Source organism: Rhineura floridana, chromosome 4, assembly GCF_030035675.1.
Source record: "Rhineura floridana isolate rRhiFlo1 chromosome 4, rRhiFlo1.hap2, whole genome shotgun sequence".
In the NCBI taxonomy this organism is placed as follows: Eukaryota; Metazoa; Chordata; class Lepidosauria; order Squamata; family Rhineuridae; genus Rhineura; species Rhineura floridana.
Window position 1 is genome coordinate 147,928,737 of NC_084483.1, and position 26,677 is coordinate 147,955,413.

General features: G+C 39.6%; 2 protein-coding genes across 5 annotated transcripts in view; one reads left to right on the forward strand and one right to left on the reverse strand.

Moving 5' to 3' along the window:
- VIT (vitrin) overlaps nt 1-17,822 on the forward strand; it is a 79,628-nt gene extending 61,806 nt beyond the window's left edge. Inside the window, exons 8-14 of the mRNA XM_061626408.1 lie at nt 1,906-1,953; nt 4,719-4,781; nt 8,612-8,759; nt 9,432-9,535; nt 10,823-11,049; nt 12,415-12,928; nt 16,135-17,822. Coding sequence (XP_061482392.1) covers nt 1,906-1,953; nt 4,719-4,781; nt 8,612-8,759; nt 9,432-9,535; nt 10,823-11,049; nt 12,415-12,928; nt 16,135-16,313 — 1,283 coding nt within the window. The 3' untranslated portion in view covers nt 16,314-17,822. The remainder of the gene's footprint in view (nt 1-1,905; nt 1,954-4,718; nt 4,782-8,611; nt 8,760-9,431; nt 9,536-10,822; nt 11,050-12,414; nt 12,929-16,134) is intronic.
- Nucleotides 17,823-20,282: 2,460 nt separating this feature from the next.
- The window catches only part of STRN (striatin), a 72,435-nt gene continuing 66,040 nt past the window's right edge, over nt 20,283-26,677 (reverse strand). For all 4 annotated transcript variants that reach the window (XM_061624710.1, XM_061624708.1, XM_061624709.1 and 1 more), the window contains one exon: nt 20,283-26,677. In XM_061624710.1, the coding sequence (XP_061480694.1) occupies nt 26,508-26,677 (170 nt within the window). In that variant the 3' untranslated portion in view covers nt 20,283-26,507.

A 26,677-nucleotide genomic window follows, 5' to 3' on the forward strand; every position in this document is an offset into this window, starting at 1 on the left:
GGACAGTCCCATGGTTGTCATGGAAACCATGAAATCCTGAGCCGCCCCGGATAAGGCAGCCTCAGCATGAATGTTGACATCCCCCAGAACCAACAGTCTGGGGGATCTCAACTGTACACCCAAGACCACCTCTGTCAGCTCAGCTAGGCAGTCTGTTGGGCAGCGGGGTGGGCGGTACACCAACAGAATCCCCAGTCTGTCCCGTTGACCCAACATAAGGTGCAAACACTCCAGACTAGTAGTCACATGGACAGGGTGCTTGCAGAGGGAGATGGAGCTCCTATAGACCACATCAACCCCCTTCCCTGACCCTCAGGTCTACCCTGATGCTGGACCAGGTACCCTGGTGGACATAGCTGGGAGAGACTGACTTCTCCCTGCTCACCCACCCAGGTCTCGGTTATTCATGCCAGATTGGCTGCCTCATCCACAATTAAATCATGAATGAGGGAGATCTTATTATGCACCGATCTGGCATTTAGGAGCAGCATCCGGAGGCCTGAGAGCTGGCTGATAGGGCAACCAACAAACCTGAGGGTGTGGGGAGGACCGGAACAAGGCACAGCCGTTAACTGCCTGGGCCGCGTTCCCCTTATCTGGCAAGTCCTCCTCACAACGCCATATCTCCCTCTACCCGTCACTACACTAATTGGGGCCCCCTCAAGTCTCCCCACTTGGCTCTGAATCCTCTCTCCCAGGCACATGATTCAAGACCCACAAAAAGGCAAACAAAGCAGGAGCCGCCTCAGCCAGCTGGCTTATGTATCCCCTCCGAGGAAGGGACAGGTAGAACAATATCAGCCACAGCTGGCTGAGTACCTGGGGCCTGGTCCTGCAAGGTGCCAACCTGCAGAGCAGAAGCCCAAGAAGGAGAGGGTGGTGATGGTATCCAAGCTGCAGCAGCTGCAGCAGCACAAGCAGGCAGATGGCTCTCCCTCCCTGGGCAGTGATGGTCCTCTTCCCCCTGCAGGCACTGGGTCTCAGTGCTTGGGTCTCACTTAGGTAGAGAGCTCACAATTTTTCCACAGGCACCTCTCAAACATATCACTGCTTAGAGATTTGAGACACTATGTACATGCATTTTAAATAAGTAAAATAACCAAATGACATCAGTCTCTTCAGCTCTTGCATGTTCTTGTATGTGTGTGTGTGTTTTAATATCTCAGCCCTAAATGCATTTCCTTTCAATTGGGACCGAGTTGCAGCCTGATATAGAAATCTTTCCAGAACAGCACAGTGGAGTGATGAGGAGGTCATGTGGTATAGAAGCACCCCCTACACCTTTAAATCTCGTTGTCTGTCACATGAAGACAAATGTACAGACCTGAGATACTGGGATCGGAGGCTGGCAAAAACAAACAAACAAACAAAAATAGGAGATCCCACACTGTGGAAACCTTTAACCCGCCAAATGTTGCTGAACTACAACTCCCATCAGCCCCAGCAAACATGGCCAAGGGCTGTGGATGATGGGAGTTATAGTTCAGCAACTTCTGGAGGCCCAAAGGTTCCCCACACAAGCAATAGTGCATCAGGCCATTCTTTGAGAAAATATCGGGTGGGGGATAAGTCAAGAACCCAGGCAAGAGCTGGCTGGCCAATTTTTTTTGGGGGGGGAGGGAACAAATAATGTGAAGAAAGTTCCCCACAAGCTCATGTCTGGTCTTGAGTATTTTTCCTTGGTTTCTGTCACAGAATGCATTTTAATATTTCATTTAAGACAGGATCTGTTATACTACTGTCATGCTCTAGTTATATTGATTCTTATAACAAAATTGGCATGTAACTTATTTTACAAAGGGTCTCTTCTAAAGGTATGGCATTTGCTCTGTTAACTTCAGATGATTTTGGGTTGATTTTTTTTTACATGAAGTAATTACTATTTTTGCCTCTTGTCTGTGAAAGCTATGGAAGCAGACCTGTGGAAACCTGGATCAAGCCTTTTTGACACAGGTAAATATCTTACTCATAACTTTAAGGCTTCAGATTGTTCCTTTGCAGTCACAGCTTCTCCACTCCTGACATCAGGGAAAGGTGGGTGTGGCTTGGGAAAAACAGCCTTGTGGGCCAAATTAGGACCCCTCAGGCTTCATTAGGCCTTCAAGCTAGGGTTTCCCCATGGCTGCTTTAGGAAGAAATTCTGATGTCATTTTTACAAAGTAGGCATTTGAATGTCACTTGCAAGAAATCCACCTGTATGGTCATCACACCTTATAAACTTTCCTGAGTATGATATGCAAAGCTGTAACTAACAGGAACAAATGGGATATAAGAAAGGAAAATCCCATTATGGAATATGCTCTATAATATGCTATGACATGAGTGGCAATTTGTTTTCATATTTAGATCTACATTTGGGTGCAATAAAAATTTGCCTTTTTAAAAATCTCAAGGTGAGGAAGCTGAAACATAATCAGAAGACCTGCATGATGAATCTGCAGGTGGAAAGCTCAAAGGTTTGGAGGATCCTGCCATACAAAATAGCAGTCACAGAAAAGGATTCTAGTTTAGCCAGTCCAAAAGCAGATTCATCACATGGATCTTGCAGACTATGCAAGTCATCACACAGTGTTGCAGTTATTGAGTACATTTTGTTTGTTGGTTTATATTCCATCCTTCCTCCCAGAAGGATCCCAGGGCAGCAAACCAGAGCTTGGAAAAGTTACTTTTTTGAACTATAATTCCCATCAGCCCCAGCCAGCATGGCCACTGCATTGGGCTGATGGAAGTTATAGTTCAGAAAAGTAACTTTTCCAAGCTCTGCAGCAAACAAAAATACTAAAAGCATTTTAAAACATCTTAAAAATAAAAGACTTTAAAACATATTAAAACAAAACATATTTAAAAACATTTAAAAACAACTTTAAAAACCCTGACAAGTAATTCCAGCACATACACAGACTGGTGCTTGTGAGCACATCCTTAGCCCTGTTCCATAACATTTCGGCTATGTTTTATCCTTTTGGTTTGCCTAAGTGGGAGCATTGTCTGAGGATGTGTATGCCTATGCATCCTTGTGCACAAGCTGGAACAGCCAAAAGGTTACTCTTCCAAATTGGATTTTAGCACATGCACCAGGATGTTGAGATTAGGATTAATAGAAAGTAAACATTTCGAATGTTCAGATGGAGATCTGTGTGAGAAGGGGAATTTTCTAATGGAACAGGAACATATTAGAAAGACCCAGTGATTAGGTTTGATGCACACAGACTATCACTTCAAAGAGAATTATGTTTAGTTTGTGTGTGACAAACTATTGCCTGAGCGAAGATCTAAGGAGCCTGGACACCTGTGACAATCTACTGGTGAAAAGCTTAATTACCTTGCAGTGAAGAACCAAGGCAGAGCAAGCTGCTGTTCCCATGACTGACAATACAGACTTCAAGCAGGCCTGGGAACCTCGCAGGACTCACTGTGGGAGAGGACTGCTTTTTCAATTAGCTCTGAGTGATACTTGCTGGATGGCATCCTTATTAAAAAGAACTGTATAATAATTAATTGAATTCAAGCTGTCGTCTGCAAGCTGGGCTGAAAAGGAAAAAAATCTTCCTTTGTGGCCATAGCTTATATTCAAATTGTGGCTGTGGATACAAAGTAAGACTTCCTTTTCAGCTGTAATTTGACAGCAAATTTTAAAAATCACCAAGTTCCACCAGTGGCTAGAAATTTGGCCCCATGGTTTACATGTTCCATTCCTGATACCATATGATACCTGGTGATGGACAGGTAGGCATGGCTTGGGCCAAATCACACTGAGGGATGGAGGTTTCCTGCTGATCTAATTCTCACCTTTCTAGAGGTATAACATTCAATGATGAATGCCAAATGAACTATTTTGTTCAGGTTTCAAAATGGAAGTTATTCCCAGCTAGGAAGCAGAATGGTTCACAGACAAAGCATAAATACAAGGCTAAAGGGTGGAGCAAAGCCTTATTGGCATTCTGTAGTATGCCTGTTATATCAGTAAGTATAAGATACCATCTTATCAGCAAGTCCGTTTCGCACAACATAGGAAGCAGACTTTTAGTGTAGTGGCACCTACCCTTTGGAATTCCCTCCCCTTAAATATTAGACAGGCGCCATCTCTGTTATCTTTTCAGTGCCTACTGAAGAACTTCCTCTTTAACAAGCCTTTTAAATAGAGACCTTATCTCTGTCTGTGTCTATTTTTTTAAGATGTTTTAAAGACGTTTTTAAACTATTTTGTAAAGATATTTGATTTTAAAAATGTTTTAAGATGTTTTTAGTGTTTTGTCCGTTGTTTACTGCCCTCGGCTCCTTCTGGGAAGAAGAGCGGGATAGAAATTTTATTATAATAATAATAATAATAATAAGACTGTGAACTTTAATCAGTAGTAGAATCAACCAAAATGTTGATAGACCTAACACTAATTAATTTTCAAGTCAAATAAGCTAGTAGGTATCACTATATCTTGTCTGTACACATTGCTTAAATATCTAAATGTATTTCTCTGTTGAATAAGACTATAAAAATAAATTTGGAATACTAGCAGTGATGCTGCTATGTTCTATATAGTCTTTTTATATTTTCTCTTTCTTCTCAGGATCAAAGTACCCAAATGCAGGACCACTCTCTCTTCATTCACAGCACCATTAGTCTTTATTGAAGTGATTTATTTTTTGTAGGATCTCCCCACTCTCCACAACTCATGTTCTTTGCATTTAATCATGAAATGTATCATTATCGATCATTCTAGGTTTCAGTTCCAAAGACGATGTGGTCCCCATACCACTGGAGCCAGTTTCCCAGGGAAACCCAAGTATGTAAACCAGCAATGTATTGACATCTGAGATTCTGCCATTTCAGAGCTCCAGCCACTGGGAGGAAGGGAGGGCCTTCCTAGAGAGTCTCCCTTTTGTGATTGCTGGGAGAAGGGAAGGAGGGATGGGGCAAGTCTCAGTGGCTTGCAGGTAGTTATTTGGGCCCCATCACACTCCCAGTGATGTCATTGTGACTGTAATGGAGTTCACATTTTGCTAATGGGCTTCGGAGGAAACTGGTTTCATAGAATCATAGAGTTAGAAGGGGACTATAAGGCCATCGAGTCCAACCCCCTGCTCAATGCAGGAATCCAAATTAAAGCATACCTGACAGGTGGCTGTCCAGCTGCCTCTTGAAGATCTCCAGTATTGGAGTTTGTTTTTTAATAACTAATTTTTGCTGAATCCATTTCAAGTGAGTTGAGAAGTCATCCAGCACTAGTTATTAATTTTAATGCTACAGACTGAGTTAGCTGGGGTTTGCATAATAAAACAGAGGGGAGGTTCCAGGTGTACATTTGCAAAAGTATGCCCCAAAATGTAAATTATGGCTGTGACAAACATGTCTCTACAGTCATGTGTACAACCAGAGAACAAGGATTAGGAAGTGAGGATTAGCTTCAGCTTGTTTCATGTCTACATCTGGCAGCACCCTAACATCAACCAAAACAGATATATCCAAATTCACATAATGATTCTCTGGGAGAAATTGAGTTACTGTGCTCAGTGCTCAATAACATGTTGTTGATTTCCTTTTGTATAAGATGGATAGTGTTGGCCCTGATTCAAAGATTTTTGAGCATCGCAGTAGGCTGCCTGTAAAGTTTATTGCTACTGCAGAGGTGGGAAACCTATAGTCCTCCACAGGTTCATCCCGTCCCTGGTCTATTACAAGTGTGAAATCACTAAGCTGCTCCTAAGCATTAATTATGTATATTTGATTATGGAATGAGGTTTCTTTTTACTGATTTAATATAGATTTCTCTTGAGAGTGTCATTTTCCTCTGGACCTCCAGATGTTGTTGGACTATAGCTCCCATTATCTATGAACATTGGCCATGCTGGCTGTGGCTGATGTGATTTCGAGTCCAGCATCTGGAGGGCCACAAATTCCCCACTCTTGGCTTAAGGTACAAACACAATTGGAGAAAATGCCCCCTGATGTAGAGAAGTATTTGGCAAGACCCATGGTAATTCTACAAGCCAAATCAGAATGAGAACCTGTTCACATGTAATGTTTTTATTGCAATAGATCAGTGTGTTGATCCTCTCCCTCCCACCCCATTAATTTTCTTTTCAAAAACTCCCCTCCTATTTCGTGCTCTGAACTCCATCAGTATCAACTTAGATTATGGCCATTAAGGGCCATTTATCAACCACCTGATTATTTGCAGAAAAGTGATTGTTTCCCTCCTTAAATAGCAAGGAAAATGTATTTTTCTCATCAGATTTTATCTCAGTTCTCCACCAATAATTGTCTGATTCTATCAGATGTTTGTGCATTTATTATGCTTCTGGATCAAATCTCACACAAAAGAAGTGCCATGCAGTAGCCAGGAACAATCTCAGCAGCATACAATACAAATCCTGTTTCAGGGTGAGGGTTGGAAGTGGACTATCTTCAGAGCAATGCCGCTCATTAAGGGTTTCGTAAAGGGGCATGGGGAATCTTGGGGAATCTTTATAAGCCTGGCATTTCATCAGTGAAACACATCTTTATCGGCACATAGTGCCTTTGTGGGAACAGTTTCAAAGAAAAACCATATGAGAACCATCACCAAGAACAAAAACCATTAATTGCCATTTAAGCTTATCCAAATGTTGAACCCTTTCAAGTAAGCAAGTATTTTCTCACCAGTTTAGGGGGAAAAAGAATACACTGCTAATGCTGGAAGGTGCTACTTGCCAGTCAATATGAATAAATTTGGTTCTTTTAAAAAATGGAGAGAAGAGATTGCTTTAACATTGGGTGTTTGTCTAGAGTTCTGCGAGCCCAAACAGTAAAATGAGTGAGGAGGGCACATACATCCAAAAGATAACAATCATGTTTTTAAATATCCAGACTGGAGAGACCAATCTAAAAACCACAAAGGAGATTATCATTCTTTGAATTACTTACATGTCTGGGGAAATAGCAATTCCCACTTCAATAAAGGAGGAAAATTTTTCCCAGAGATAATTAAAGAATGCATTATGCGTGTGTGTGGTTTTTTTAAAAATAGCTATACAAATAAGAATGTAGGAATGAGGAATACAACCACAATGTAGCAAAGAAAGAGAGGCACTCAGTATGGTAAAACTGTTTCATGTGGTAAAGCTGCTGCTGGACTGTCCCACGTCAGACTGGGGGGCGGGGGATAGCATGATTGAATGCTTTCTCTTATAAAACACACAATGCACATTGAACATTAGCAGAGGGACAAAATTCTACTGTTTCCAGATCCTGATACACTAGTCTTGTGGGTTCTAGGATCATTTTGTGTATTAGTTTGTTTTTTGAAGAAGCATTTAATTATGCAACCCCACACCAACATCCTGAAGTGGCTCAGTCTATATGCAAGTTTAACATGTAATGAACTGTTTGTCTATAGTGCCTTTGAAGTTCAAAGCTGCAGTTACTGAATCTAGCATTAATGGCATATTTAAATACGACTAGACTTTGTATATTCAAATTGCCCATACGGAGCACAACCCCATACATATCCACTGAGAAGTTAGCCTCATCGAGTTCAAATGGGATTTAGTGCCAGGGAAGTGTATATACTATGACTGCAGTCATAATATGTGTGTGGACTCCTAAAAGTATCTGCTGAGCCAAGCTTTTCTTTCATAGGTTTGTGTGATTTTAAGGTGATATGTATTAGCTGATTCAGGCTGTGGGAAGGAATACACACCAGTCTTCTAAATCAGAAGTGGCTAAAAGGTAGATAGTAATCTATTTGTAGATCTTGGGGTGATCTGCAGTAGATTGACAAGGGTTTCCAACCCTTGATTGTCTAACAATGGCAACAATCAAACATTTTTCCTTTCTAGATAAGACTGCTGAAATGAAGTAAGTAAACCAGGAGCGGACTTTTGTGTGAAAGGATTGTGAGCTCTGTTCAGTTACCAAAAATAAATTTCAAAGCTCAGAATGTGCTCCAAGGTACCCTGTTCATTAATTCTGTGTGCCTTTTGCATTCAACTGTGGTTTGTTGGTTTGTTTTTAAATTTTTATTTTCCTTTTACAATTATGGCAACACAACAGGTAACCATAGTAGATGGTGACAAACAATATCCACGTCATAGATTGTTACATACAGTATATAAAAGATATCCCAATATGTCTCACCATACAATGTGCCATGAGCTGCTGGAGCACATGTTGTGTCCTTGTTCATATTTGCATAAAATACAAAACAATACCAATTCCCACCAAAATTATCATCCAGCCCTTTTGCTTCTCTAAGCAGTCTCAAATTTAGTTAGCAGATCTTGGGGTTCTAGAAAAAAGCAAAGTAGATTCAACAAACTTGAAGTTTACCCACCCCTCTGGATTCTTAACTTCCATTACTTTATAACTGAAACAGGTACAATAGTCCTTATCTGCTTGGCAAGTAGGATTATTGTTATCTATGTGAACTGAAGCTTTATTTATTATTTGATTTATATTTCACCCTTCCTCCCAGCAGGAGCCCAGGGCAGCTTTGATATCCTTGGTAAATGCTGAGAATGATGGAGTAGAAATGCTGTTGTTATGGTATAAGATGTGTTTGTGCATTATGATCTCAAACAGAAAATACAAAAAAGGAGCTCCAACGTGATTGTAATCTCCTCCCCTCCCCCCCAGATTGCAAAGTTGATTTATCCTTCTTGATTGATGGCAGCTGGAGCATTGGTAAGCGCCGCTTTCAGATCCAGAAACAATTCCTCAAAGATGTAGCTCAAGCCCTGGATGTTGGCACAGCTGGCCCTCTTATGGGCATCATTCAGTATGGGTAAGAGAGCATTACATATTTTCATAACATCTGTGTTGTCTAACATCTGTCTCCATATCTGTAGCAAAACCACAAGAACTTTCTGGATGCATTTTAGAGCTTTTTGTTTTTAACAAGAAGTTATATGAAGGGACATTTATAAAATACAGTAAGAATTCAGGTTTATAGGGTTACTAATGCAGCAGTTCAATTCCCCCCCCCCATGTACTACTTGAAAATAGCTGGGAATCATGGTAAACCACTTTTTTTTTGTTCTACAAATGAAAGCAGATTCATAACCCGCAGTACTAGACTGTACCAGCACCATATCATGAAAACCATGGGCCCTAGGTTAGGGCCTGGTTAGCGTGTTTGATGCATCCAGCCATGGTCAAGATCTGGGGTTCTGATCTCCATTGTCAGAAAAAAACATCCAAGTACATTGATTCTCAGTTGTTCTGCAACCTGTTTGCAGATCACCTGAATGGAACTCAAACTACAATTTGAGGATCTTTGTACTAGGCTGTACTTCAGGGATGATGGGAGTCCAACAACATTGGGGGACCGGGGTGGTGCAGGTTCTTCACCCCTCCTATATACCAATAGTGCTACTGTTAGTAATAGATTTTGTATTGACTTCTTTTCCTGGAGATAACACAAGAGGAAACTGCTCCATTTTTTTTTTACAAATAGCGATGACCCTTCTACTGAATTTAACTTGAAGACTTATGCAAACTCTAAGGATCTGAAAAATGCCATCGACAAAATACTACAGAAAGGAGGATTATCCAATGTTGGTATGTAGACCTGCAGGATACATTCACAGCTAATTAGCTTAAGAATCAAAAGACAGGCATGTTGGTATGGTAGTTATTCTAAGCAGATTCAGGTCAAGACCACAAACCGCCTTCACTCATTCCACTTTCCCCACTCTGGAAAATATGTTTCCTAAAAAAGCAGGACCTAACATGTGAAAGTCTTCTCTGTCATTTCACACTGGGTTGTGACATCAGGAATTATCAACATGGGGTTCCATACAGAAATTAAAATACCAAGCTTCTTAGTTCAACAGTGAACATCTTAGTTCATCCTCTCTTCCAGCTTCTAAAACATATCAGGCAGATGTTAAAGATGAAAGCAGCTGGAAGAGAAGTATGCAGAGGCTAGAGAAAGAGCTATGAGTGGAGGGGTGTCCTATTTGCCATCCTTTAGATCCCCTAGGAAACTTACCAAGCCAAACCTGCTGTAGCCTGGAACGGAGTGTGTGCAGTGCAGCTGACTGAGTGCTGAATGAAACACAACTGTGGACAGTTGGAGGAAACTCCACCAGTCTCCATGCCTGCCCATAAAAGCAAGCCTAGACCCTGAGTGAGAAACTAGGATGATGTCTTCCAGGAACCCTCTTGGTTATTAGACTTTGGGGGTGATCTTGGAGTTTCTTTGGGTCCTGGGTGAGAGACAGGGTTGATGGGTGGAGTCCTGGGTGAGTGCCAGGAGGCTGAGGGGTGTTGATCGTGGAGGTGTGTGGGAAGAAGGAAATGCTGTCTTTATTTATTAATAATTTGTATTAATTGGTTTATTGTGTATTTTTGTAACATTTGTTTTTTCATTTTCTGTATGCTGCATAGATTATATATATATTAAGCATAAAGAAAATAGAAATTGTATAAATAAATGAAATATTTGACCAATCAAGCAAAGAAGTCACACACATACAAGCAGATTCCATGGCAGATTCTGCTGCTAGATCAGGGATCATGTACACAGACGAAATGTACATCTGCTTTGTTAGGCACACTTGGATGTGATGTAACCATTTGTTTTGGTAACCATGTGGCTTTGATGGAACATGTATTACCATTGCCATGGAGACAGAAACATGCATCTTCACCCACCATCTCAGACTGAATGCATATTGTTGCACGTAACTTGATCTGGACCACTGACAATTTTACTAGTATCTTCCTATTATTGTGGTTTTTCATGTCCTCCATTTTATAATTACTGGTCCTAATAACATGTAGTACTAGGGGAAACAAATAAATGGCAAGGAGCTCAGGGTCTATTTGTTTTTATTTATGCAGGTAGAGCACTGTCCTTTGTTAACAAAAACTTCTTTGAGGATGCTAATGGGAACAGAGGTAGTGCACCCAATGTTGCTATTGTGATGGTGGATGGATGGCCAACTGATAAAGTGGAAGAGGCCTCGAGGCTAGCAAGGGAATCTGGCATTAATATTTTCTTTGTCACCATTGAAGGACCAGATGAAAATGAAAAGCAGAATGTTATTGAAACAAATTTTGTGGACAAGGTAAGGGATGCATTGGGGTGCATCAAGAAAGAGACAAGATACAGTACAGGGTTTGGAAGGCTGTGGTCTGTGAGTGCCTTGATTCTCAGAAAAGGTAGGATTTGAACTCTTCACTACATGTGGAGGAGTCAATATAAAAGACATTATTGCCTGGTCACAAACACACAAGTAGTCACCACTCTGTTCAACAATGTCCTGCTCTCAGCAATTAATATATAGCCCTTCTGTGAAATATTTTCATGCTACTATTGTTATCATATCATGGCTCAATGAAGCAAAGTTTTTAAGATCCTAGGTATGTGCCCTTGAACACTTAGTTCTTCAGTGGAGTAACATAGTGAAGATTATGAAGCTTCACCCAGGGAAATTGCATGGCTCAAGCAATCAAGTAATTTTAAAACTTAAATCAAGATGTGTAGTTAGATGTTTACTGAACACTGTGTACTCTTGCCTTCAGTTTTCCTCCAAAACACATGAAAGTTCTGAATACACTTCAGTCAGAACTCATTCTCACAAGCTATATAGTATAGATCAGGCACTCATTACAGAATGCCTATTCAACTGAGGGGTGTTTGTCTGGCATGTATTTCTTCCTGGAGGTTGGCAAATGGGCCCAGCTTCAGGAAGCAAAGTGGACTTTGGGAACTGTCCTTCAGAATACAGCTTTCCCCTCCCTCTCCTGGATGCTTCTTCCGATAATTTTCTGCACTTTCCAGTGTCTCTGCCATGAATTACATTTCCTATGACCTTCAAATTCCCTTAATACCTTCAAGATGGGCAGCCTGCAGCCTGAATTGGACGAGGTGATGGTCTTGATTTTATTTAAGTTTGAACAAGGGCACAGCCACAGTAAGCCTCTGTGCACTTGCCAAACTGCAAAAATAGAATGAGACAAGAAGTCCAAGTTCATACACAGTGACTTATGGTAGCCGCATCTTAGAAAATGAAAAGAGCTTTAAGACAGGAGAGCAAACGTATGTAGTGAATTCTAAGCCTGTGGACAAAAGTAGAATCAATTCAAATGCAGTTATGCAATATGGAAGCTACTCTAGTAAAGTGTATAAATATCATTAAGATACTGTAGAGCTGGATGCAGGTAAGTTGTGCAGGAAACTGGCAACAATGATACCATAAGAGTAAGCCTTTCTTATCATGTAGGTAAAGGCCTAAAAGGATGGGTGCTACCCAACTGTGCTTTCTGCTAGTTCAATGCAATGCCAATTTGTCTCTTGAACAGATATGTACATATAGAGAGAACTGTCATAAGGTGATGTCTCAGGGATTGATAATCATATCACACCATTGTCATAAATTATTTTGCAACCGTTCTTGAATTTTTTTGTTTTCTTCACCGGTCTCTTTCAGGCTGTGTGTAGGACCAATGGGTACTATTCTATTAATGTGCCCAGCTGGTTTAGCTTGCACAAAGTAGTGCAGCAGTTAGTGAAACGAGTCTGTGACACTGATCGCCTGGCATGCAGCAAGACCTGTCTAAATGCAGCAGATATTGGGTTTGTCATTGATGGATCCAGCAGTGTCGGCACTGGCAATTTCCGCACTGTTCTCCAGTTTGTAGCCAACATTAGCAAGGAATTTGAGATTTCTGATACAGACACCCGTATTGGAGCTGTGCAGTACACCTATGAACAGAGGTTGGAGTTTGGCTTTGACAAGCACAGCTCAAAGCAGGATGTCCTAAATGCAATCAAGAGAATCAACTATTGGAGTGGAGGAACTAGCACTGGAGCAGCTATCAACTATGCCTTTGAACAGCTCTTCAGCAAATCCAAACCCAATAAGAGGAAGATAATGATTCTGATTACAGATGGCAGATCATATGACGATGTCCGAGGGCCAGCTACAGCAGCGCATCAAAATGGTAAACTGCCCAACCCTATAAGCACTTATGTCAGGGGTAGGGAACCTGTGCCACTCAGATAGCACTGGGCTACAGTGCCCATCATACCTGGCCACTGGCTGGGACTGATGGGATTTGGAGTCCAACATCTGGAGGGCACCAAACAGAAAAACATTAGAAGAGCCCTGCTACATTATGCCAAGGGCCATCTGCTCCACCACTCTGCTCTCACAGTGGCCAACCAGGTGCTAGTGGTCTCTCACCCCAAATCTATTTAAAAAAGCTTCACCCACACCAATAGTTTTGGATCTAGAATATTACACATAAGTAATGCAAGTCAGAAGTCCCAAGTTCTGTTTAAAAAAATGCACATATTTACATATTCATTGGCAGACATTAAGCCTGGGATTCCCCTCAGCCCCACAAATGCAGACACTCAGGGGACAACAATGGGTCAGTCAACAAGTAGCAGACAATAGGGAATGGAGATCAACAAGTCTGGGGTTTGGAATGCTTCATTAATTTATTTAATTTAAAAAGCATTTCTATACCACTTTATATTGCAAATAACCATATAGAAATATAAAAATGTATGCAACCAAGAAAAGAATTTAAATAAAAATAATATTGATAGTGAAACTATCACGTGCCAGACCAATATCACTGGCTGGGAAGGGTTGGGCCAACAGATTATTTATTTTATGTATTATTATTTATTAAATTTATATCCCACCCTTAGGAGCCCAGGGCGGCAAATAAAAACACTAAGAACACTATAAAACATAATAAAAACAGACTTTAAAATATATTAAAACAAAACACCTTTAAAAACATACTAAAACAAAACATCTTTAAAAACATCTTTTTTTAAAAAGCATTAAAAAATCATAAAAAGAAATTCGAACACAGATGCAGACTGGGATATGGTCTCTGCTTAAAAGGCTTGTTGAAAGAGGAATGTCTTTAGTAGGCACCTAAAAGATAAGAGATGGCACCTGTCTAATATTTAAAGGGAGGGAATTATTTATTACATTTATACCCCGCCTTTCTTTTCATGATAGAAACCCAAGGCGGCTTACATATGGTTCCCAGGCAGTCTCCCATCCAGGCACTGACCAGACCTGACCCTGCTTAGTTTCAGCAGGGAGCTAACCTCATGTGCCTTCAGACCATAACCTGGGACCAATCTTCCATTCCCCTTCCATTCCAAAGGGTAGGTACCACTACACTAAAGGTCCTCTTCCTATGTTGTGCAGACTGGACCTCCTGATAAGATGGTGTCTGCAGTAGGCCCTCACCTACAGAGAGTGGAGATCAACTGGGTATATAAGGAGAAAGATGATATTTCAGGTATCCTGGTTCCAAGCTGCATAGGGCTTTGTACACCAAAACCAGAATCTTGAACTTAGCCCGGTAGCTAATGGGCAGCCAGTGCAATTCTTTCAGCAGTGGGGTGACATGTTGGCAATACCCTGTCCCCAGTGTGCAGTCACACAACTGGTTTTGCACCAGCTGCAGCTTCCAGACCAACCTCAAGGGCAACCCTGCATACAGCACATTACAGTAAGGCAGCCTGGAGATTACCAGTGCATGGGCATCAATGGTAAGACTATCCCGATCCAGAAACAACTGCAGCTGTCTTACCAGCCGAAGCTGGTAAAATGCACTCAAATCAAATCAAATTTTATTATGCGGTCACAGACCCAATATACAACTGATTGAACAAACAAGGTAAAACAAATATAGCAATTCAGTGTGGTAATATAAGATGGCTTTATCCTAAAACAAATGAATTTAAAAAGTATCCTTCTTACGTAAACTCTGTACTGAATTTAAAAACTTTGCAACTGACTCTTGAGATTGACTTGTCTGTATCAGACATTAGGTATTTCAGATACCTATCTGTAGATCTACCTGGGAAGCCTTTGATAATAGGAAAGATAAATCTGGAGCGTTTGGCATTATAAAAGTTACAGGCGAAAAAAAATGGGCTATTGTTTCAACATCGACAGACGTACAGGGACAAACACATTTCTCATAAGGAATACCTTGAAAGCGGCCCTCCAATATCGCAGATGGGAGACAATTAAATCTAGCTCTGGAAAAAAGGTACCGATATTTCCGGATGGTCAAATTTTCCAGGTAAGCAGCATGGTTAGGGAATGGGAAGCTCAAGCCTAGATGCATAGGTGAACAGGATTTACAGGCACTGGACATAGAGTATTGAAGGTCTATATCTTTGATACGTTGCCCAATAATGTGTTTAGCTGACTCAGGGTCTAGTGTAGACAGTAAATCTGGAGGCGCCTGATTTGACTACAGTGATGCATGCCTTAGTTACATCCCGTTTAGATTACTGTAACGCGCTTTATGCGGGGCTGCCTTTGAAGACTGTTCGGAAACTTAAACTGGTACAAAGAGCTGCAGCCAGAGTGCTAACTGGGGCTGGTTACAGGGACCATACAACCCCCTTGTTACGACAGCTCCACTGGCTGCCAGTTTGTTTCCGGTCACAATTCAAAGCGCTGGCTCAGGTCCAGGCTATTTGTCAGACCGTATCTCTCCATATGAGCCTGCCCGGGCGTTGAGATCCTCAGGAGAGGCCCTTCTCTCAGTCCCAACACCTTCGCAAGTGCAATTGGTGGGGACGCGAGATAGGACCTTTTCGGTGGCTGCCCCCAGGTTCTGGAACTCTCTTCCTAGGGAAGCACGAATGGCCCCTTCCTTGCTATCCTTCTGCTGGCAGGCAAATACTTTTTTATTCCGACAGGCTTTTGGACTAGAAGATGTTTAAGATAGGGCCTCATAAGGTCTGTTGTATTGTTCTATGGTCCTATTCTTAATTTTTTAAATTGTCTTAGTATCTTAAGTGTATGTTTCATGGTTTTAATGTCATGAATAGTTTAATTCTATTTTAATTGTATATTTTTGTATGTTTTTCTACTTATGTGTAGTTTTTATTTGTAAGCCGCCCTGAGTTCCAGTTTTGGAAAAGGGCGGAGTAAAAATAAAGATTCATTCATTCATTCTGCACTGAGATTAACATAGAAAATCCAAGCTGTTTGTCACAACTGCAAATGGGAAAGAAAAAGCAAACCTCACCTTCTTTTGAACAGAAACTGATATTTTGTTTTGCATATTATGGGCATATTAAAATATTAATTTGAATGCAATATTGTTTTCAAGTAAGGCATTTACCCATTATGCACTAATGTTTTTCACTTCAGGAGTCATAGCCTATTCAGTAGGAATCGCATGGGCTGCCCAAGATGAGCTGGAAGCCATTGCAACTGACCCCGATAAAGAACACTCCTTCTTTGTGGATGAGTTTGACAGCCTCTACAGATTTGTTCCTAAGATCATCCAGAATATTTGTATGGAGTTTAATTCGCAACCACGAAACTGATAACATCAGCATTCTCCAGTAAACTCTGCATCGCTGAATATTACATGAGAGAAGCCAGAACACTAGGCAAGGGATGCCAGCCAGGAGGCTGAAAGGAATCTGTGGCTAAGAGCCAATTTCAGCTCTATTCTCCATGCATGGCAATAATGGGTGCAGACTGATCCATTTCTTTGTTTCTTTCTTTCCTGTTGGTTTCAAAACTGATTTAATAGAGGAGATGGCTACAACCCTTGGTTAGATAAATCACTTGACTCAAACCTGTAGTTTGGACTTAACTTCCACACAGAATAGGAGAAACATAGTTCTAAGGTTATAACCCATATGCACTAGAGTTAATGAGTGTGCTAGAGGTGGCATTCTTCAGTGATGGAGAGGTGAGTAAGTGGCTAGCCTACAGATGGCTTTCAAATATTGCACAGCACTTTGGATGCTGACCTTTAATTAGAATTGTTGGCAGACACCTGAGGATAGGAAGCAAGCAAAGAACAATACTACAACAAGTGAAGCAGATGAGAATTTGGAGTCAGGATTTGGTTCTAGAAAAAAAATCAGTAACAGTTAACAATAATGGAGTGTGGCATTTACACCAGCTGCACACAACTGCAACCTTGGCCAGCCCACCTTGAGTATTTTGCTTTGTTGCAAATTATAGCACAGGTAGAAGTGTTTAAAGAATAGTTCTGGGCAAATTGAAGCTTACAGATTGTTTAATGACATATCACAGTGCTTTCCTGAAATTGGTTGTAATGTATGCCAGACAGACTGTCTGTAACCTGGCACCAAAGGGGTGAGACAGTAAATGATATATATGCTTACTACCAACTTCCTTCCTGCCTTCATAAACAGGCCCAGAGAGCAGCTTCTCACATTCCTAGTTCAATGACATCACATGCCCTGAAAAGTTAGGTACCTTGCATCTCTTCAGATTCTGATTGCCGCCCTGGGCTCCTGCTGCAAGGGTGGGGTATAAATAAAATAATAAATAATAAATAAAATAATAAATTCTAAAATCAATGCTCAAACTAGGAGGGAGCCTGCAGTTTTTACTGACGCGAAGAAAGTTGGTGTTGGTATGCATTACAAAAAGCCTCAGTGGCAATGTTTTATTTATTCTATATCTCATGGGTCAGATTTTTATTATCTGTCATCAGCATCAAACTAAAAGACGTCCTCTGCTGACTTTATGTTTGCAACAACTTTCAAAAATAAAGGACCCAGTTAATGCGAGATATTGTTTGGAATAGTGCCCACCACCCAAAAAACCCACACCCTCTTAATTTTAAAATACAGCTATTAGCACTTACACTGAAACACGAGAATAGTTTTTCAGCTAATTAGTCCTGAAACAGGTCTGGTGTGTTGCAAAGACTGTCAAATAGACATTTATTCCTACTCTCTGCTTCCTGTTCTTTAACCAGTTATCAATCTGTAAGAGAGCTCATCTTTTTATCCCATGACGTTTACGCAGGAGTCTTTGAAGAGTGATTTTGTAAAAGCTTTTTAAAAGTCCAAGTACAGTGTCTGCTGGATCACCCCTATCCATATGCTTGTTGAGAGTACTTAGCCTTTACAGAAGCTATGTTTATTATTCTTCAGTGAGTCCTATATATACGTGATAATTTTATCATTCATAATACTTTTCACTAGTTTTTCTAGAACGGATGTTAAGCTTACTGGCCTGAATTTCCTTGATTCCATTTTAAAAAATGTTGCATGGGCCATTTCTCAGGTACAGAGGCCTCTTAGGGACAAGTTCCATATTGTTAGAAGATCAGCAAGTTCACATCTGAGGTTTTTTAAATGAACTCTTGGACGGATACCTTCCAGGCCTGGTGATTTTTAATTTGTTAAGACCTAGAATGTTATCTTTTGTCACCATTATATTCCTCAGCTCTCTTTCTGAAAAAGTCAGTTCATACATCTGCTGCAATGAAGATGCAAATAATTCATCTGAATACTAAAACATCTTTGTAAAGGTGTTATGGATAAAATGAGTTTGTAAACCTGTTTTATTTTTTCCCCTGTGGCACTTGTATACTTGAAAACAAAGAAAAGCTCCTTTTGTTTGAAAACAAAGAAAAGCACCTACTTTAAAGGTTTTTTTTTAATGTTGATGAACCTTTTCCAATAAAAGTTACAAAAATATGTATTAGATTTCACTTGTTTTGAAGAAAAAACTTCCATAAAACCAAGAAACAATTTCGAGGAGGTGCAGAGATGGAATCTCAAGTCTGTCTGGAAATGAAGAACTAGGTGTATTGCAGTTCACATGCAAGATGGCAGCATTATATGCTGACTTGTATGTGTGTGAACAGGCCACCAGACAGAACTTACATATTTCCTCATATCACTTCTAACACAATGATGGACAGGCCTTCCAGCTGCCAGTAATCAAGTGTAGAGAAATAATGATATACATGCAAAGGTGAACCATGTCTACAAGAACAAGGGTTGTCCTCATAAGTCAGGGCTGGGAACCTTTGGCCCTCCAGATGTTGCTGAACTACAACTCCCAGCCAGCATGACTAATGGCCAAGGATGATGAGAGTTGAAGTTCAGCAGCATCTGGAGAGCCAAAGGTGTCCCACACCTATCCTAAGTAAACACCCAATAAACACGCCCTTAGGCACCAGAGGCTGAATTTACCAACAATTGTGGCTTGTAAATGTAAATGTACTGCCTTCAAGTCGATTCCGACTTATGGCAACCCTATGGATAGGGTTTTCATGAGGCTGAGAGGCAGTGACTGGCCCAAGGTCACCCAGTGAGCTTCATGGCTGTGTGGGGATTCGAACCCTGGTCTCCCAGGTCGTAGTCCAACACCTTAACCACTACACCACACTGGCTCTCATTGTGGCTTGTACATCCATGGAAATAAAAAGAGGGTCATGGTAGGGGTTGTAGGTTTCATAATACTAAAATGGAGGGGAGAGGAGACAAAGGTCTATGTCAGCTTATTTCTATCAAGAATCAGGATGGACGGGACAATCTGGACTTTACATACCTCAGGCTTTTAAGAAAAAACACACAGGGTTCTACACATCATTTAAAAAAACAACAGGAATCCTGTATGTTGTTTGCATTTCATAATCTGTGCAAAATCTCCTGATTTTTAAAATTGCAATACAGAACAACCAAAGGAATTCTTACATGCTGTCAAGATGTGTTGATGGCTCAGGCAAGTTACAAGCAGCCATCTATCCTGTTTTATCAACCAATTTCAGATTCAAATTCAAATTTCAATAGAATTTTGTCTACTTTTCATATTATTTTATACTGTCTTCTCTTGTGAATATGCAGAACATGTTCAAAAGCCATGTTGTTGTTTCAAAAAGGGAGAACTGTCATTTGATGCTTCCCTTCAGCAGCCATTGGTACAACCTGCAATGTGTTGTACTTAGCAGAGTCTTAATTAATGTAGTTTGTCTAACACCTCCATTCTTGACTATTAGAAACTGCAGATTTTTCATCATCTCAGACTGCAATCCCATACATGTCTACTCAGACATAAGCTCCATCGAGTTCACTGGGACTTATTCCCAAGTGTGTATTGGATCGCAACCTTAGTACCCAAATGTCTTGCCCTAGTTCCCCTGTTTTGCCTAATACCCACCCTAAAGAATTCTGAAGAACTCAAATGCTTATTACTTTAATAAATTTTAATTAGTACCAATAAACCACTAAATCTCTAGCAGCATAAAAATAAAAAATAATTAAAACAAAAATATAACTAAAACCAGTAAAATAGTATAAAACCATAAAAACAAAATTATTTGGTTTTGCCCTACTCTGGCTTTTGATTTTCTTCTCGTGGGCCAACACAACTACCTATGATTTTATAAGCAAACACATAATCCATAAATCTGTTGAGCAAATGATGACATAATGGTTTTTTTTCATTTGATCTCTTGTATTTTCAGAGTGCTTCCTCAAACTTCAATATACATGTTGAACACACACACAAAGATGTTGAAAAATAGTATTTATTAGCACCCAATTTACATAAATACATAGTACAAAGGACATTTATTTGCTGCAGTAATATTTAGTAAAGCTGCTCTGTATATAGTGTTACTTCAGGAAGGTCCATTTGATTTTTACTCAAAACAGAATGCAGGTACTGTACGCAGAAATTCACCCTCCAACTATCCAGTCCAATTGCCTTCAATAGTACCTCAATATTGCATCAATTGCCTCCTCAATAATGAGAAGTTTCTCCAGTTCAAAGTCAAGTTTATTCAAGGTGTTCCACAAACAGTTTGCTGCCATTTACTTTTAAATATGGTTTGGTCTTAAAGATAAAAAAAATGAATCATAGTTGCTATACTTCTACATCTTATCTGAGAAAAAATGGTAAAATATTGCATGTCCTTAAATATTACTCTGCTTCTAATGATTTTTTTGAAATATTTGATGATTAAATAATGGTTTCTCAAAGTAAAGGAACAGCCCTTGAGTATCATTTGGTGATGAACAGCCTTTTTGTGGTTGAAATTGTATGCCTAAACTGTACTTTTACATCATTGCTTTTCCTGTTAATGCTTGATCTTCCTAATTTGATGAAAACAACAGCCAACACTGATGCACACCCAAGATAACTTATTTTAGTCAACACTTAGACAAATCAGTGTTATCACATGGTACCTTTAAAGGTATGGAGAGCCTTTGGCTCAATGACCAGGGATGATGGGAGATGTAACTCAGCAACATCTGGAGGGCCATATGCTCTCCGCACCTGCTTTAAAACTTCCATATACTTCAATACCAAGGCTGCAACCCTATATATACTGACTTGGAAGTAAGCCTCTTTGAACACAACAGGGCTTACTTCTGAGTAAACATGCACAGGATTACACTGTAGATCTATTCCACCAAAGCTACATTTCTATACACAAGCAAAAAAACTGATTATATTTAGTTAAAAAATACTTTCACATGCTCACTGATGAATTTCCTCCCACCCTTTACTACAGGAGGTTCTGTACTAGGTTGTACAGTACACTATATGAAACTTATTACCCATGATAAATACAGAAACCATGTAGACTGGTGAATATGATGTTTCTTGGGAAGATTAACTAAACTGAGCAACCAGCCACTTTGTGGTGCAGGTATCCATTCATGCATCAGAAAATGGATAGTAGCTATCTGTTAATCCAGTCCACACATTTATTTTGTAGCCTATTCATATTACACCCGCCCCCCACCTACTGTTATTTCTCACATAATGAAAGCTTCAAATGTGATGATCTGAATTTGGAACCAGTTGGAATATCTCTCACAAACAAAACATTATTCAGATGTAGGAGGATGCCTAACTCTATTTTCATTTTAGGGATGTGTTTCTACATCCGTTTTTGGAATTTGTTTCAATGTCAGTTCAACTGCATTTAAGGAACAGAAACAAGGCACAGTTAACTGGTCAAGAATGAAAATCACACCTTGTACTTCCAAGCTACCACTTGCTGCCTCTACTTTAAAGATGAGAATGGGACTAAAATACATACATTTTTAAAGAAAAAGCAGTAAAAATAAAACATTTAAATTCAAGTTTCCCCAGTGTTTAGAAGGCAGGCAGGCAGGCAACACTGCCAGAAAACCAGAGCAACTGGTGACCTAGTAATTTTGTCCACATCTAACATGGAGACATGTACAAAAAGGTTTAACTCATCAGCACATGCCAAATCCAAACTAGCCTATTAAAAGAAGGGGAAACAAACTAGTAAGATACTCAACAATCTGCAAAGATTAATACAAGTTTTTAGTCGAAATACAAAGGGTTAGATTCAGAGTTGCATAGAACAGCAGATCCAGATTTAACCCCAAAATCCTGGCTTTGGATCTCTGACATACCTCCCAATTGGCTGGGTTTTGTCAGTAAGACAGACAAGGCAGTATTATGTCGCTTCCTTTCACTTCAGCAGAAATGCTGTTGGTAAATCAAACCAGCACACATTACTGTGAAATATTGTTGTTACTTTGTGTTTTCAGTTCCAGAATTTCAGAAAGCTAAGAATACAGTACAAGAGACTCTTTCAGTTAATTCCAACAGTTAATTTACAAGATGTTACATATTTTTTCTGGTTTCAAAAGCTATCCTGTCTCTCTATATAAAGGCACAGATGCAGTGGCACTGAAACCTGTGTTTATCATGAACACCTGACTATTGCAGGAAGTATTTTGGAAGGCATCCATCTAGTATTCAAATTACATTAGAACACCCATTCAAGATAGAAGAACAAATTGCTGTGAGTTTGAAACCTACCAATATTCCTTATATAATCTGGTTCGTTTTCAACAAGTTATCCATGCAGACAACTGATATGTTCAACTTGGCAAGAAGCTCTCCAAGTTATCTACACTTAATGCTCTGGTACTGGGACAAATAACCTGCAAAACTCAACATTAAGTTAGTTTTAATTGAAAGATCTTCCTCATCCACTCAGAATCTAAATGCAATTTTGAATCATTTACGCCCTCTGTATATTTCAATGTGGGTCCAATACACAAAGAGCAGAAAGCAAATTTGTGGATTAGCTACAATGTACGTTTATCAGGCTATGCATTACAAACTTATTTCGCCATATTTAAATGTTACAATATTCTGGCATTAACTATGTTGCAGCAGATTCTGGCTTTTAAAACCACCTTTTCTTCAGAGAGCCTACTGAATTAGCCAATACCATGTTCAATTGTTATTTAGATCAATATATACCTTCTTGAAGTATCTTCTAAGCTACAGCCTGCCAATTTCATTGCTATGCAGATTCTAAACAGAGGTCCAAAGTGGTGCTTAGGTTCACAATGGCCTAATGGTAAACTGTGTAAGATTTGTCTTAATATAACAGGAAATTAACAAGCAGTTTAATCTTTAATATGACTGAACAATTAGAAAAAGGTATCTGACTTAGGGCAATACATTGAATCTCCAAAACTTAAAATCAGTACGATTCCATACTTTTTCTGTCTGTGTAGATTTCCTCTTACATCCTTAAATTTCAGTATTTTCATACATTTTCCACTGCATCTAAATCTGCGCCCCTCTAGATGTTGGTGGGCTCCCAACTCCCATCAGCACCAGCCATAAGACCAAGTCAGGGAAGATAGGAGTTGTAGTCCAACAACATCTGGAGGGGCAGTTTAGCCATCCTAATCCACATAATACACACACAGTCAAGTCTACGGCTGCATTCAAACAAAACTAACTATGGTTTCTTATGAGAATGTGCTGTACTGAGCCTTGGGTGTATGCAATGTTACTCTTGCCCCCATGACACACAAGAGAATAATTCAAGCACCTGTTTGTGGTTTATAACAAACCGTAGTTTCTCATTTCATCCAAAGATGGATCTGAAAAGCATCAATGGTTTGCACAAACCAATGTTTCTCATATTTGGACAAAACAGAAAAGTATGATTTGTTAAAAGACAACAAATGGAAGTTTCAAATGTTCTCTCCTTGTTTACAAAGGAGAAGTATGCTATGGTGTGTTCTTTTAACAAGTCAGAGTAGGCACAAGTGCAATGCTGGTTCACAAGTTTCTTCTAAAAGTAAGCTCACGTATACAGATTCATCATTCAATGATCACACCATCACATAACAGGCATATGTTCAACAGCTGCTCAGAAATCAAACCCACAGGATTTTATATTACTGGCCATGATCTTTACCACAATACATTCCAATAAAGGCAGTTCACTTGGCCATCTGCAATAGGGTGGTAGAAAAAAAAGAAAAAAAAAGTGGTCTGAAGGCTAACCAGTCTAATCCAAATGCTGATAAATCCACCGAGGAAGTGCAACCCAGTACTGGCAGGCAAATAGAACAGGTTAGTTAAAGTTAGAACAGGATTTTTTCATCTCTAACTGAAGATGCCATCTTAAAGAATTTGTTATAATACTCATGCACAGTACAATGCAGTCTATAGTACGTAAGCAGAAGATTGACAGACACTTACACACAGTCTGGAGAAGAGCACAAATACAGAGCCCACAACCTCATGGTAAGGCTACATTTTGTTTGTCAAAAGGCACCTCAGCCTCTAGCTATTCACTTATTTTAAAAGTCACTTCACTTGGACCAAGAATTCACTAAGCAGGATGGAACATCTTCCAATCCACATTGGAATAGCAATTTTCTTACATTCATAATTTAATCAAATGGGGAGTCTCAAAAACAAGCATGCTGGTCTATTGGTTGTATGTACAGCAATTTAAACATCAGCAACTATGTATTATATTGCTTAAGCAAAAAAGCACAATAACCATACTTTTTATCCTTTGTACTCAACAAAATCTGGAGAACTTTTGATACTAAAACATTAAAATTACCCATAGAATCTTCCCTTAAGACACATTTAATACATACTGTTTACAATCTCTCTCTATGTATATCTATATATATATGTACACACACAATATACACAACATTTGTGTTTCTAAATAAATCTATGCAATATCCTTTAAAAACAGGTCACAGAGAGATCAAGGGATACGTACACAGAAGTCACATATAGATAAATGTTTTTTTATGCAGCAGTTGGACTTTTTGCTTTGACTCAAAATCAGGGTTTAATAAATGCTAAGTATTTTGAGATATTTATTTTTTTTGGACTAAACATCTTCTTTGCATTTAAGGGAAATGAGCAGTAACATCTACAAATAGATATGTCACACATTTTAGTACCAAAAGGAGAACTCAGTATCTTCAAACCTACAGAAGATAACACAAACACTGAGAATGAATGGATAAGAATTGTTCCTTCTCCAAATTTGTGGTAGCATAAATAGGTCCATCAAAAAAGGTGGCATATCTTTATGAACTCCAAATTCATCTAAAAACCAGTTCCAACCAGTTGTACTGGCTGGGGCAGATGGGAATTGTAGTTCAAAACATTTGGAGGGCACAAGGTTGGTGAAGGCTGCTCTACGCACGCATGCACACAGAGCATGGATGCTGCTTTCTGCTGCTGTGGAGTTTGTGAATTAAACAACCATCATGGCCGGCTGCACACTCTTTTCCACCCAATCATCACCTAGTGGGAGGGCAAATATCAAGTGAAAAAGCTCCTCTGGGCAGTCCCCACCCACATGGTTGATTAACTACACACTACACAGACACACATTTCTCTCTCACACACACTCTTACTTCTTGGCAGCAAAGGACTGCACCACAGGAAAGCCACTCCTATGCATGAATAAGATGAGGAGTGATAGCAGGGCAGGTTTATTCAAGATAATGAAAATTGTTAGGATGCAGTTGACATGCATTTCAACAGTAAAACCTATTAAATCCTACATAGTTATCATTTCTTGTTTAGCTGAAAAAGAGGTTCTTAATTTTACTGAGCTCTACTGCAAATGGAAGTCATCAGCATTTGAACTAAGTGAGCCTCATCCCTGTTGTAAACAGATGACTACTACATTACATGAAGCTGGATTAATGGTTAAACTGCAGTTCCAGTCACTTGCTACCAAATTCTTCCAAAGATTTAAAATAAAACATACATTTTTATGCATTTCATGTATCTGCTTTAATACAGTTTATTTAGGTAAATGTATTAACTGCATTATTGTTTTTAAATATTTGACGTTTAAACCCAGTCTGCTTAATCTAAGAGCCAGCAGGCTAACACTAAATCAAGTAGTGCTTTCTGTACATCATCCAACCGTACAATACTTAAAAAAGGAGAAGGTATAATATTTATCTGATATTTCCAAGTGTTACATTAATCACCAAATTTGGGGTTATTTTACAGAAATACGTGGATAAAATTCTTGAAGTAAACAGACAGAAAAGCTTGTATTTACTTGTACCCTGTGAAACTGAGTCTTTAACTTCCTTACTGACCACTCTGTATCGCACATATTGTTTACAGAGGATCACATTTTGCCCAAGGCCGGCCTGGACAAATACTGACACCATCAAAAATAAAAAAATGGTTCTTCTATGGACCATTTGAAACAGATAGTTTCCCAGCTCTCAGCACTAGCTGAGCTCATGTATCCCAAAACAACCCTTTAATTTAGAAAAGAGCACCCTCAAAGAAATGAAAGAAAGAAGAAAGAAAAGAAAACCCTAGTCCATTTTCTAACATTCACTGAATTAAAGGGCAGAAAGAGAAGGCTCTTGCCCTTGTGTTTTGTACAGCTTGTTGTATATACATGGCAGCTAAAAAGGAAGAGAGATTTTGCATCATACAAAGACTTTAGCAAGCGCATCTGCTCCTGCACTGGCAATGTAACATTTTGAGGGGTGGAATGCCACATCATGAATAGATTCATCATGTTTTTTGCGATGAGCTGTAAATTCTTGAATGCAGGTCTTGCTTTCAAGATTCCATAAGCGTATCGAACAGTCATGGC